At 45.5% G+C, this 14,591-nt stretch overlaps 1 protein-coding gene across 2 annotated transcripts in view; it reads left to right on the plus strand.

Annotated features, from left to right (window-relative positions):
• The window catches only part of YES1 (YES proto-oncogene 1, Src family tyrosine kinase), a 298,157-nt gene that overhangs the window by 230,276 nt on the left and 53,290 nt on the right, over nucleotides 1-14,591 (plus strand). For both annotated transcript variants that reach the window (XM_086965610.1, XM_086965611.1), the window contains exons 4-6: nucleotides 2,702-2,800; nucleotides 4,632-4,735; nucleotides 4,817-4,966. In XM_086965610.1, coding sequence (XP_086821736.1) covers nucleotides 2,702-2,800; nucleotides 4,632-4,735; nucleotides 4,817-4,966 — 353 coding nt within the window. The remainder of the gene's footprint in view (nucleotides 1-2,701; nucleotides 2,801-4,631; nucleotides 4,736-4,816; nucleotides 4,967-14,591) is intronic.

Genomic DNA, 14,591 nt, shown 5'->3' on the forward strand with positions numbered 1-14,591 from the left:
GCTTTGCACTGGTTTGTCCAGCCTTGTAAAACAATCTGCTTACCCTAGGCTACCTCTGAGCTATAGAATGGCAGAACCTACATCTAGGAGCAGCACATTACTATCCACAGGCAAAGAGTATCTCACTTGTGACTTAACATGGTTCCATCAGAACTATTGCACTGTTGGTGAGTTCTGCAAGGCACCACACTGCAAAAGCAGGTTTGTGACCACTTCTTAGCCACACTTCTAGTCCAGCTAATATGCCGCTCCCCTTAATGCCTCCAAGAAAGGTATGAATCTAGCGGAAGAAGCGTAGTTGTCATGAACCCCGCATCCCCCTTGTCAGCCCTTGCAGCATCACTACTGTGCTTCTAGCAGTGTACAAATAATCGTGTATACCTTTTGGGCATTTGGACTCCCTCACCTCCCACCCCATTTTTTTGCTGTCTTAATTCGTGTTAGAGTAACATTTCCACTGATGCCCTGTGTGTTGACCTTCTAATTACTCACTGTAATTCCTTTATTTTATATTTTTGCTTCACATAGCCTCCTGAAATAACAGCCGATTTCAGACCATCTAACCAGTGATTCCTCACCCTGCACCTCTGGCAAGAGTAGGCTTAAAATTCAATTTTCAGTTTCCCTAAAATTGTCAGCCAATATTGGCCCACCATTCCCTTGTAATAGGAACCCTTGGCTGGTCTTTTAGACCCAGGAATACTTACTTCAACTTCAGATGGCAAAGATCTCGGGAGTTGTATCACATAATGCACATTCTTGCAGACGGAAAGTGCAGGATTTACACTGTTAACGGCAAAGCCGCAATGATAAAACCACCACCCAACCATCTTCAACCCCTCTCCTGTAATAGTCAGATATTTATTCCACCCCTAGCCAGAGACTGGATCTCGAGGGGCAACTGTGGTCGCTTGCTTCCCTGCTTCACCCATTCCATTTGAAATCCTCTTCTTTTTGTTAGATACAAGTGTGTGCTAGCATTTATTCTTACTGTAGTGTGTTGCCTTCATACTCCAAGCCCACCCATGTCAATGCAGCTAAGCCACACAGACAGTCTGTCACATAGACTCCCTCACAACAGCCTTGATCACTTCAAGATCACAGCAGTCTCCCGGGCCAACCTTCTGCTCACAGATTACACAATTCCAATTTCCAATACATACTACAAGCCACTAAGGAGTACTAGGAACTCCAACAGCCTAAATACAATTCCACAGAGACTCTGAAAACCACACCAGACTGCTATTTTACCACCAGCTACTAAACTTCTGCTTCTTGACTAGAAGAAATGTGGTGCCAATCACAAAGATTTTTCTGTGAATAGGTGTGTCTTACCCTAGACTTGTGTTTAGCTTCCTACTGAATTCCCATGAGGGAGGCATGCTTAATCAGGGCCCTGCTTCACAAAGCTCTTCTTCTTTCAGTAAGCAGGTCCTACATTTGAATATTCTTAAGCAAATGAATCCGCCCTGTAAATTCAGGACCAGTTCACACCTTAACATGTGGTACGAGAACCAGGTCCCTTGTTTGGGGATCCACTTTGCCATGTTAAAGAACAGCACTGCAAAATTATAGGACAGGATTCCCATTTGCCATAATATGATAAAATAAAATACTATAAACCCTGAAATTCAATAACAAATCTTATACCCAAGGTAAAAACACACATTTATTTTTTTTGATTTAGAACATTTGTGCACCCATAAGTCCTCCCTCCAAAGAACTATAACAGAAATAAGCGTGTACTTGTTATGGGGGAAACCATGACAATACCTGGACATCTCCTGCGGTTTGTAGTACATTGTGTAAGTCTGCGTGGCCATACCTTGTGGTGCTGAAGTACTCTCTGTAGAACCCTTGGCTTTTACAGGGCGGTGCAAATTGACCCAGACCTCTACCTTTCGTAGAGACACAAAAACATCGAAATTCATTTGTGCCCATTTACTCACTTTCATCTAGTATGATAAGGCTGCAGAGGTTCTGGGAAGCATTGTTGACTTTGGTGGGAGTAGATTATGTCTTGTGTGAAATGTAAGATCTATATATATTTGTTTTTTTCCCCAGGCAAGGGTAACTCGCTCACAGACAGCTAATCCTTTCTATAGTATGCAGCTAATTTTAAACATTCCGAGTCGAACAGTTGGAGACGTTAAAAGAACGTGCATTGGTGTTTATGTGAACCCCCTTGACGCAGTGCACCCATCTCACACTAGGCCATTAAATCACACCTGGTATATATGTGACTGACTCTGTGGTATAGCGTTATAGTTGGAATGCTATGCCGCTTTAAATAAACTCTCGGCGCATTTCTAAAGCATCAGGGCATTACTAAGGCAAAGCTATTGCCTGCCTTGCAAGGAGTGACGTTGTGCACTCGTTGCATCCAGTTGATTTTGTTTCGCAACTTTTTATTGACCATCTGGAAACCCAGGTGATGCACAAAGACTTTGGCCGACCCAACGATTTAACTGAATACATTTTCTGCGCTCAGACTATTTCCAGTACAGCTGTGTAGTGTTTTTTGTGTGACATTCTGTCAGTGATTGTAATTTTGAGCTTCAGGCATGTGCAGAGTGAATTCTGAATTGTATAGAATACCAGCACTGAATATAATGCATTTCGACACAAACGCACCCTAAATTGTAATGCGCTCTGGGGATAATGGTGTCACTGATGTGCAAACTATTTTTTTTTATTACAGGGAGGGAGACTGGTGGGAAGCAAGATCCATTGCGACTGGGAAAACTGGATACATCCCCAGCAATTATGTCGCCCCAGCGGACTCTATTCAAGCCGAAGAGTAAGATGTCGCGGTCAATTTGAGATTTCAATTCTATAGTCTCTAAGCTAGCAAATGCAGTTCAACTGTCCGCACAAGCCAGTTATATGCCACGTCTTAAAAATATTCGCTTTGCTTCGAATAACCCCGATCAGCCTGTTTTAAAATCATAGGGTTTGATTTGCTACTTTTTGGGGGGCAGAATTATATCCATCCTAGTTTTACTTCTGTGGATTTCTGACTTTTATGGTGTTCACTAAGATCCCCAACCATGTGCAAGTAAATCTATGCAACTCCTACTTTTCCAGGTTTACTTGTACATAAGCTTAAGGAATATGCATTAGCAACTGTAAATAGTTTTCTGTAATTGGATAACATTTCTCCCACTGGAACAACCCTTTTCACTTCCTACCGAAGATTTATGAGGAGTTGTTTATTCCCTTTATGGGCCTGGTAACACTGTCACTCGTAACTTATGTGGAAGTAAATTCCTGTATACCAGAATGGAAAGGGATAGAAAAAAATTAGAAAATGCCCACAAAGTTCCACCTTTGTGGGTGTTTCAAGCATTCCGCAGGATTGCCCTTTACCTCTCTCGCGGGAACACCCATGTTCCCACCATGATTCTATGCTGATGTGACATCTCACATATTGACAGATTTCCCCAAGGAATACATTTAATCTGTGGTCACAAAAATCCACAAAAGCAAATCGTGTGAATCAGGATATGAAAATTCCATCTGCAAACTTTTTATGCACCCAAGTTTAGCTGAGGTGCACAATAATTTTTGGGAGTCGGGCTATAAAAGTTTTGTTTTGGGCCCCTACTGTCCTCTTTATGCTTGCGTGTGTTGAGACACACGACCACCCTTGGAGTGCGGTGTATACAAGGGAATTGGAGTAGTTTGAGTACGATTTTCAGCTGGGTTCAATGGCTTTAGCGTATAGATTCAAAAGCAAAGTGAGGCATATTCAATCAATCAAGACACTTATAAAGCGCACTACATACCCATTAGGGTCTCAAAGCGCTGCAGGTGGGGGGGCGGGGTGCTGCTACTGATCGACTATTGAGGTATTATGATGGGAAAACGTGGGACTAAGATCCAGATATGCAGTCTCTGATATTGAAGTGAAAGGAGACTTTGAAAAACTGAGGGAACCTAAGGGAGAATGCTATAAGTACTGATGTTTATTTTAGTGCACGCAATCGCCATTTTGTATCTATTAGATCAGAAAGAAGTCTAGCCTGTACAAGTGAATACAGCTGAGAAGAGCGTACATCATGTACTGGCCTGCAAACAAAAGAAATTTGGCGTAAAGCCACAGATACAAAAGGCATCTCTTCACTCCCTGTGATTCTATTTTAATTACTCGCTCATATGTTGGAATTCATCTTTTGATTTGTTGTGGTGTTGCACTGTAAATAATTCTGACTGTTTATAAACCTCATCCACTTATCCACAAAAAAGCATATATGAAGTTTTTTGCTCTTTATTTTCTTTTAAAGTATGTCAGCTGCTCAGCCTCCTAGCTTTGCCGACAGAATATTTTCTATTCTAATACATGCTGCACTTTAGAAGTTTATCCGCATAATGCTATTCTGCGTAGGTGAGAGAAGTAGGTGGGGGTAGGTGTTAAGAGAAAAAAAGAAGCTGTAAGAATAAAATCCCCTAACATACAAGACCAGAAGTCATATAAGGAAGAAATCTGAGAACTTTGATGCCTGTGTTCTAAAATGCTGACGTCTGTGTCAGCACTTTAAAACACAGGTCACTGGTAAGTTAGTTTAAGGTTGTGCTGGAATGGGCTTCTTGGTGCTAATCTATTAAGTGAACGTGCCTACTTCTTTCAGATGGTATTTTGGAAAAATGGGTAGAAAAGATGCAGAGCGATTATTGCTAAATCCAGGGAACCAGAGAGGGACCTTCTTGGTCCGAGAAAGTGAAACCACTAAAGGTAAATATAATTACTTCCTTTGTACCACTTTTAGAAGACAATACTTTTATGCCAATCAACCATTTTTTTCTTGCTCCTTAGGTGCATATTCTCTTTCTATACGAGATTGGGACGAGGCGAGGGGAGATAATGTGAAACACTACAAAATCAGAAAACTTGACAATGGTGGATACTACATCACAACCAGGGCACAATTCGAGTCCCTGCAGAAGCTGGTTAAACATTACAAAGGTAGGCATGGTTTGTGTGCGATTAAACGTGATGCTCAGTCAGAATCCACATATTACTTAATTATTATATTTCATACCTAATAGGTCTCTTACATTTGTATATATTTACCCTTTTGAACTGTCATGCTTGACATGCATTTTCATCATACAGTGATGCATTGTTACTCTCCAACCTCATTCCTCTCTATGCCAGATAATATTATTTAAATGCTACCTTTTTGAAGTTAAAGACGTGAACAATAGGAGATGAGCTCCGTGTCCTCTTTACATCTATTTCAGAAGTAGTTCTTTTTCATGGGCTAGTGAAACAGGGCAACCTATGATATATGGTCTATTTTTATAGTTGTGTCCCTAACAAGGGGTTTATTTTAATGTCTCTCTGTCTGGGACAGACCTCTTGTAGACCATAACAGAAGCTTAGACCGACCAGGCTTAGCACCAGCCCATTGCTTACCATCGATTTTCTTGCTTGTCACTCTGATTTGCTCGCCTCTTATTCATTGGATTTCTGTCTTCTGTTTGTTCCTCCCCAGGAGGATAGCTTCTTAACGTACTTTTAAATTGATGACTTTTGTCTTCCACTGCTCACATCACAAGAACTTTTTTTCTTTTTCGTTAAGTACTCCTTTCATAGGTTTTTAGGTCTCTGCATGCATAGGCTGCGCTTGCGCAGTCTCGCCGGCGAGATCTCATATCTCCTTAGTGTGGGGCTTGAACCCGCCCCTCTTCTCCATTGGCTGGCTTCCTAAACGGAGGCCGGCCATTGGAGAAGAGGGGCGTCTGTCAGTTTAAGCCCCGTCATTTTGGGATTCTGGGGCATGTTTTTTCATGTTCTTTCTCTCCTCTTCCCATTGGCTGGAATTTTACATTCCAGCCAATGGGAAGAGGAGAGAAAGAAAAACACGCCCCCGAATCCCAAAATGACGCTGTGTTTCTCCGAGGCATTTCTGCTTGGCCTCGGAGAAAGATGGTTGTGTTCATGTGTTCATGGCGTCATCCCCGTCCACCATGGTACCCTGTACACGGCCCGGCTGGTGCTGCTGCTCGTCCCCTCCCCCTGTTCTCGTCTCCCTCGCTTCTCCAGACGTTCTGGCTGCCACCTTCTCCCGTTTCTCCTGAACTCGTGCTTTTCGTCCCCCGTCTGTTGTTGTAATCGGGTCTCCTCCCTCCGTATTTCAGCCTGCCAAAGCCGCCTCCCCTCCAGTCTTCGATCCGGTTGCTCTGCTTCCCCTGCAAGCCGCTTCCTCAGTGCGGCTGCCTCCGCCTCCCGCCTCCTGCGGCCTCAGCCCGGCTGGTGCTGCTGCTCGTCCCCTCCCCCTGCTCTCGGCACCCTCGGTACTCCTGTGTACGGCTGCTGCTCTGGTGTCCTCCCCCAGTCCTCTCCGGCTGCCACTGTTTGCTCTCTTGGTACTGCCGGCAGAAGCGCAGCACCGGCCCGAGACGCGCTTTAAGGGCAAGGCGTGTGCCAGCTAAAATGTTGACTGTGCGAAAACTAGACGCTGCCACACTGAAAGTTCAGCATAAAACAGGGTAATCACGCAACGTACAGAGTTAAAGTGTAACTGCCTGGCTGTTGGTTTAGCGATTAAATAAACCTGCTGAGCGCGCCCCTTAAGAGCTGTTTTTGCATCTGCTTGACTAGCGCGATTCCTTGCTCCGTGGATGGATATCGACAAGCTTCAGGCCCCGCACATTTTTCATGGGGCGGGGCGGAAGGTCAACGTGAACATGGACAGCATCTGTTCAATGTGCAACTCAGTTTTAATCGCTTCAAAAAACCAAAACATTTTCCATTCTTGCGCGAGCCGGATGCAAAACTGGTGTTGTATATTTTTTAACCGATGTTTACGCTGGCCAGCAGGTGGCGATCTACAGGCCTCCAGCGGCCTTGACAGCATTTCTCGAACTCCTCCCTCCAGTGGCCTGAGGGGGTAGAGGGGCCTGGGAAGAGCTAGCTTTTGTTCAAAGGGAATATGGGAGAGAGGAGCAGCCGGACAAATATGTTCTACGCAACACATTTTTGGAAACTAGTTTAGTCTTTTATGGATAATAGGAAGAATGTGAATTATACCTGCAGTGAAGCGGCCACTAGATAGATGGGGGGCAGACCCAAAGCTGTAAAGGCAGCCTGGCCACTCATATGCTTGACACATCGTCCATATTTTAATTGTAAATCCACCAGTTCCGAAACTGCTGACCAGCCTCGTATTGGCAAGCTGGCATCGGCCAAAGGACCTCTGAATGAGGCCAGTTGAGCTATCTAAGGACTCCAGCATGGTGCACAGCTCTGTCTGTCTGTGTGTGTGTGTGTGTGTGTGTGTGTGTGTGTGGTTCTGTCCGTCTGTGTGTGTGTGGCTCTATCTGTGTGTGTGGCTCTGTCTGTGTGTGTGGCTCTGTCTGTGTGTGTGGCTCTGTCTGTGTGTGTGGCTCTGTCTGTGTGTGTGGCTCTGTCTGTGTGTGTGGCTCTGTCTGTGTGTGTGGCTCTGTCTGTGTGTGTGGCTCTGTCTGTGTGTGTGGCTCTGGCTCTGTCTGTGTCTGTGTGGCTCTGTCTGTGGCTCTGTGTGTGTGTGTGGCTCTGTCTGTGTGTGTGTGGCTCTGTCTGTGTGTGTGTGGCTCTGTCTGTGTGTGTGTGGCTCTGTCTGTGTGTGTGTGGCTCTGTCTGTGTGTGTGTGGCTCTGTCTGTGTGTGTGTGGCTCTGTCTGTGTGTGTGTGGCTCTGTCTGTGTGTGTGTGGCTCTGTGTGTGTGTGTGTGGCTCTGTGTGTGTGTGGCTCTGTCTGTGTGTGTGCGGCTCGGTCTGTGTGTGTGCGGCTCGGTCTGTGTGTGGCTCTGTCTGTGTGTGGCGCTGTGTGTGTGTGTGTGTGGCTCTGTCTGTGTGTGTGGCTCTGTCTGTGTGTATGGCTCTGTCTGTGTGTATGGCTCTGTGTGTGTGTGGCTCTGTCTGTGTGTGTGGCTCTGTCTGTGTGTGTGTGGCTCTGTGTTTGTGGGTAGCTTTTTTTGTAGGTGGCTCTGTGGGTGGCTCTGTCCGTGTGAGGGAGGCTCTGTGTGTGTGTAGGTGGCTCTGTGTGTGTGTAGGTGGCTCTGTGTGTGTGTGTAGGTGGCTCTGTGTATGTAGGTGGCTCTGTGTGTGTGGGTGGGTGGGTGGCTTTGTGTGTGTGTGTGGGTGCAAATGCAATCGGTCTCGCATTTGTGAGCGATTAAGCTATTGGCATTGTAAATGGCAATGCCATTTATTTATGTTTTAAAAACCAAAACATAAATAAAAATAATGTCACGAGCAATGCCAATAGCTCTAACTTTAACAATGCTGAGACCATTGCATTGTAAATGCTTGTTTTTAATATAGCTGGGGGGGGGGGGGCGACTTCCTTACTGGGTTATTCTCAACATTTATCTTAAGAGACTGTACGCAGCCTGTGAGAGCCACCTCCCCATTGTTTATGCTTACAGCTGCCTACCTGCAGTCTTATAAGGTCATTGATAAGTGATTTATTCCTGCGGATAGAACAAAGCCCCCATGAATAATTTAAGCATATACATTATTTTTTTAGAGTGCTGGTAGGAAATCCTGTGAGGGGGAGTTAGTTGAAAGATGATCAACTCTGACCATATGGCCAATGGTCCTAGTGATAAGTGAGGTATCCATGTGTGTTCTTTGTCCATTAGAAATTATAGAATCTTGATGTCAAGATACCTAACTTGATATGGAATTGTATGCTGGGAAGAAAAAGCTGGTCATGCCAGTCTATAAATCTCCACCTCTATACACAGTGATATCCCATATTTTACCGGTCTTTGCTAGAGTAGTGAGGTTGTAGGAAGTGGTGTGATGCCAGGGAATTGAAGAATGTGGTTATTTCATGGGCTTGCGTCGTGTTTCTTGAAGGGTATTTAAGGTCTTTTCTTTATGAAGGTGGTACAAAAGGGGGTGGTGAAACCGGTCCTCGGAAGCTTGTTTCCGGTCCAGGGAAGGTATGGCTTGGCAGTTCGGGCTGGACTGTTCCCATGAGGCACAGGGTCAGACTGATTTGCTTATGGCCATGTCTGAACTGGGGTGGCAGAGTGGGCTAAAGAACGGTGAAGGATTAAACCCAGATCTTTTGACTGGGTGTGAGTGTTTGATTGATTCAGATGCTCCGTCCATCACCACCCCCTTTTGTACCGCTTTTCTTTATGAAGGGTCACGGTCATGTTATGGCTGTTGTAATTTACTATCTGTATAGTTAGATGAGAGGTTCCAAATCGGGTTGTGTTACTGGTGCGTTTTATTGTATTTTTATATAAAGAGCACTTGTTCAACATTTTTTGCCTACCAAAGTTTGTACCTCGAAGATGCACTAGTGACAGGTAGCTAGTTAAGTGTTGCATGCATTCTCGTCTCTGATGGATTGCAGTGTTTCCTACCCTGGACAGTCTTTCTTTGCATTTCTAATCATTCTACACTTTGTGAGTTTGCTCAGGGAGTTCGAAGTATATTGTGTTTTTGCAGTCAAACTTAGACCCTTCCTTGGCTACAATTATGCATACTTACCCTTGGTTTATAATGCAGAGAAAGCATTGATACAGAAATCAGTTCTTTCCCATATAGCCCTTTTTAGGTCTCGCCTGTCGATGCGCATGCGCATCGAGCAAGGCGAGAGTATTGGCACTTATCCGCTCTTTATCCACACTGCAAGGAATCGTGGCGATTCCTTGCAGTGCACGAGAAATTTAAGCTCAATGCGCATGCGCATGGAGCTTAAATGCGCGTGCACATGCCCCCAGCCGCCTGCCTTGCCTACTCTCTCTCACAGCCTCCCCCAGCTCCGCCCCCTCACTACTTGATTGCACGGCCGCTAGGCCGTGCCTCCCCTACTCTCCTCCCCCCCTCCTCCTCTCCTCCCCTGCCTGCCTGCCGCTAGGCCGTGCCTCCCCTACTCTCCTCCCCCCTCCTCCTCCTACTCTCCTCCCCTGCCTGCCTGCCGTGTCGCACCTCTCCCCTCTCCGCCCCCTCCCCTGCCCGCCGTGTTACGGTGAAAGGCTTGTTTCCAATTTAAGCACAGGGAATGAATACAAACTTCTCTGAATGTTGATAGAAATAGGCATCCGTTATTCCTGTGATGTGATAGCATCTTTATATTGCGCAAAACGTGTCAACAGATTTAAAGTACAACATTTAAATTATTTAAAATTCAAATGGCCAAAACTTGCAACTGTATTTTGCAGCGATGGCGTGGTTCATCAGCTGTCCTGAGCCTTAGTTAGTCTAGCTTCGAAAGCCATAAATAGTCTCTCTTCTACTGTGTTCGCCTTGTTTGTCGTCCTCTTGGTTTAGTCTGTCTTCCATGTCTACGGGGCTGGATTGGTAGTTCATCGACTGTGTTGTTTGGGACTAGGGCCGGCATCTCTCTTCTAGTTGGGGATGTTAAAAGTTCTTCCTCTTGGTTATTGACTACGCCGCCAGGGGTCTGAAGCTTCCAGCAGATGACAGTCCAGTGCGGGTGTCTGTGCGTGTGCGGCCGCTGCTGCCCGTAGAGGTGCTCCGTGGACACCAGCCTTGTCTGCGGGTGGGACCGCAGGAGCTCACTCTGGGACGGGACCGCACTTTCCGTTTCCACCAAGTCTTTGGGGCTGAGACCCCAAACCAGGAGGCCGTGTACTCGACCTGCGTGCAACCACTGGTGCAGTCTTTCTTTCAGGGCTACAATGCCACCGTGATCGCTTACGGTCAAACGGGTTCTGGCAAGACCTACACAATTGGGGAGGCGAGTGTGGGTGAGTAAAATATGTAATCTTTGTACGTCCCCCTATTGGTGGCTGTGTGTGAGCAGTTGAGCTAGTCGTGCTTCCCACGGGTGAATATATCATCAAGGCTGCACTGTATTGTGTAGTTTCTGATGCACGTGAGCACATACACAATTTCTGGTGTATGTAAATAATGTTACATTTCTGGTGCCAGCGATCAGTTTATCCTTTCTGGTGCCAGACTGCCAGTGAGTAAGGTAGCTCTTCTGTTGCAAGTGAGCCATGTTCCATTTCTAGTGCAAGCCAGCAATGTTCCAGCTGTACTTACTACAAGTGCTCGTGTGTTTGGGAGAGAAAGTTATAATGTTGCACGTTTTTTTATCGTAGCACAGTGCTCGCCATTTGCAAGCCATCTTGGTGCTGTTTGGTAATTTATTTTGCAGATTTTTCTCTGCTGCTCGTGGGTTTCCCCTATTTTTGAGGTTTTGTATCAGGGGTGTTTGTGTGCGGTCCAGTGTCTCATAGTACACGTGTCCCTCTCTGGCCTGTCCCAGTGACAGACTTTTCATGGTCCAGTGTGCATGTTACTGTCGCCTTCCCAGTTTTATCTTGTGCCCCTTCTCTCGTCCATGTTTCCATACCAGTATCACCTTCCCCTGTCAGTGGGCTGGGTTCCTCCGGGTCTCAGACCTATTAGTAATTAAAAACAGACATTGAATCGAGTTCCTATATTAATGTCCTTAATTGTACTGACACATAATACTGATTGATTTTTGAACAATGAATGTAAAAGACGTTAAGGTAATCCAAGTCAGCGATTTAGTTCATGTTTAAATTTCACACGTTTCACTTAATCTTGCACCAAAATACTGGTCCGGTGTTAACATTACAAGGATCACAACAAGCATTTGCAATGCAATAGGTCTCGCATTAGGAACGTTTGAGCTATTGGTATTGTAAATGAAAAATGTTGTATTTATGTATTGGTTTTGAAAATAGCTAAATTAATAGCTTTGTCATTTGCAATGCCAATAGTTTTAGCTTTCGCAAATGTGACACCTATAGCATTTGTAATGCCATATGTGTTGTATGTACGTGACTTAGATGTATTGATATTACACACCCTCACTCTCACTCACCCTCACTCTCACTCACCCTCACTCACTCACCCTCAACACCTCACCCTCACTCACCCTCACTCACCCTCAACACCTCACCCTCACTCACCCTCACGCTCACCCTCACTCACCCTCAACACCTCACCCTCACTCACCCTCACTCACCCTCAACACCTCACCCTCACTCACCCTCACGCTCACCCTCACTCACCCTCACGCTCACCCTCACTCACCCTCACCCTCACTCACCCTCACCCTCACTCACCCTCACCCTCACTCACCCTCACCCTCACTCACCCTCACTCACCCTCAACCACTCACCCTCACACTCACCCTCACCCTCACCCACCCTCACCCTCACCCTCACTCACCCTCACTCACCCTCACTCACCCTCACCCTCACTCACCCTCACTCTGACTCATCCTCACTCACCCTCACCCACCCTCAACCCCTCACCCTAACTCACCCTCAACCCCTCACCCTCACTCACCCTCACTCTCACTCATCCTCACTCACCCTCACCCACCCTCAACCCCTCACCCTCACTCACCCTCACCCACCCTCAACCCCTCACCCTAACTCACCCTCACTCACCCTCAACCCCTCACCCTCACTCACCCTCAACCCCTCACCCACACTCACCCACACTCACCCACACTCACCCACACTCACCCACACTCACCCACACTCACCCCCACTCACCCTCACTCACACTCACTCACCCAACCTCACTCACCCTCACCCTCACTCACCCTCACTCACCCTCACCCTCACTCACCCTCAACCCCTCACCTCACTCACCCTCAACCCCTCACCCACCCTCAACCCCTCACCCTCACTCACCCTCAACCCCTCACCCTCAACCCCTCTCACCCTCACTCACCCTCAACACCTCAGCCTCACCCTCACTCACCCTCAACCCCTCACCCTCACTCACCCTCACTCACCCTCAACCTCATGCTAAAGATTTACAAAAAAAACCATAAACAATTCTAAAAGCACTAACTCTAATGCTGCGAGACCTATTGCATTTCTAATGCTTGTTGAGGGTGCTTCTGCTCCAGCACTGGTGTACCCCTGCCATCTCCCTTCAAGTGTCTCGTTACCATTCTGGTGCTAGTTGTTACCAAGGAGGATGAAAGAACATCCTTTAAGATTAAACATGTTCTACCTCTCCCAGTCCAATTTACAACGCAATCTGTCTTCCTTCTTTATTTAATTTATTGACAAATTCATGTACATTGATGGTTAGTAATTAGAGGACTGAGGGCAACAATAGCCACATTCTCCACTTCACCACTTTATCTGAATGTCTTGGTCTGAAAAGACCTAGCCACTTTCCACACAAGTAAAGCACCGTTTTCACTTGTTGTTCAGTAATTTCACTAGCAGACCTGCTGTGGTACTGTAAATTAGTACTTTTAAATTGTCATGTAAAGTCTAAAAGAAATCAAAATAATTCCATAATGTTGTGTACAATAGTTATAACTCTAAATCCAGAGCCCCATTCTTAGAGACAATTCTGATTGTCACACATTCCAGCACAGTCCCTGCTGGTTCCCATTACTCTGTTCCCATTCCTTCATTATTCACTGGTAGAGTTACACATCGCACCTGTAGGAGGAAAGGCTTTCAGCTTATAACATTGCTGGACACTGATCACTTCACAACTTGAAGTTCTAAGTCTTGTTGCTAGTTTTACATTTCAGCTTCAAGTGATTTGCCCTCTCTTCGTGACCACTTTTTTTGTTCTAGGAGGAATCTCCAGTGCTGCTGTTCGAAGTCCATGTGCTTATTATATGACAACTGAGATAGATAGTTGTTGTGAGGAGCGGAGGAAGGTGAATTTGGACAGGGCTTCTGTTCTCGGATTTAATTGTGCAAGGAGTTTGGTGTGTGAAGGCTGCAAATTGTCCTGCTTGAGAAGTGCAAAATGGAAACTTAATTATAAATAATTACTCAGTCAACTGGTAGATTACTTGGTCATCTCTTCATCTGTAGGGTACAAACCTCTTGTCTTCCATTTAGGAGGACAGTACAGGTTTGTATTGGGAGCAAACACTTAAAGTGCAGGTCAATACCATTTGGCCTAAATGCAGATATTCACCCATACACATGGTCTTAGTTGTAAGTGCTTGTAAGCAGTGGTGGCTGGTGACATTTGAAAGTGGTGGGGCGTAAAATAATTGCCGTATTGCACTGTGGCGAGCGAGCATAGCGAGCGAGCCCGAGCAACCTACAGCAATTTTTGAAAAAGGAGCGGACAAATGGTGCATTTTCAAGCAAATTTGAGAAAGCAGGAAGGTTATTAAAGCAATACGATTGAATTATTTATCAATTAAGAAATTGCCAATTTTATGTGCTATAGAGGACAATCTTTGCACCATATTAACTTTTGAACACACTGATACACTTGTAATGGTTTTAACTATACAATAAATACATTCTGTGACTGTGCAGTGCTGTACATCAATATGATGGTACTATTTCCTTTAAATTAATTTTCTCTTTTCATGCCAGAAACGCCATTTTAAAAAAGTGCACAAAATATGAATGCATTTCAAGTAGTACTCTGTGTAAAAAATGCATGCATGCAACAGCAAAGGTTTCCCATGTTATCATTTTCAGAAAGGATAAGGAGATGAAAAGCAGAGGTGGAGTGGTGACAGAGAGGGACACAATGAGAAGTGAGGTGTAGAAGATAGGTTAGGTAAAGCACAGAGCAAGAAGGATGAAGAACTGAAAGATGATTTTTAGAGGGGAAAGATGAAGTAAATAGGTGAAG

Source organism: Lissotriton vulgaris, chromosome 4_1 (assembly GCF_964263255.1).
Source record: "Lissotriton vulgaris chromosome 4_1, aLisVul1.2, whole genome shotgun sequence".
NCBI classification, from domain to species: Eukaryota; Metazoa; Chordata; class Amphibia; order Caudata; family Salamandridae; genus Lissotriton; species Lissotriton vulgaris.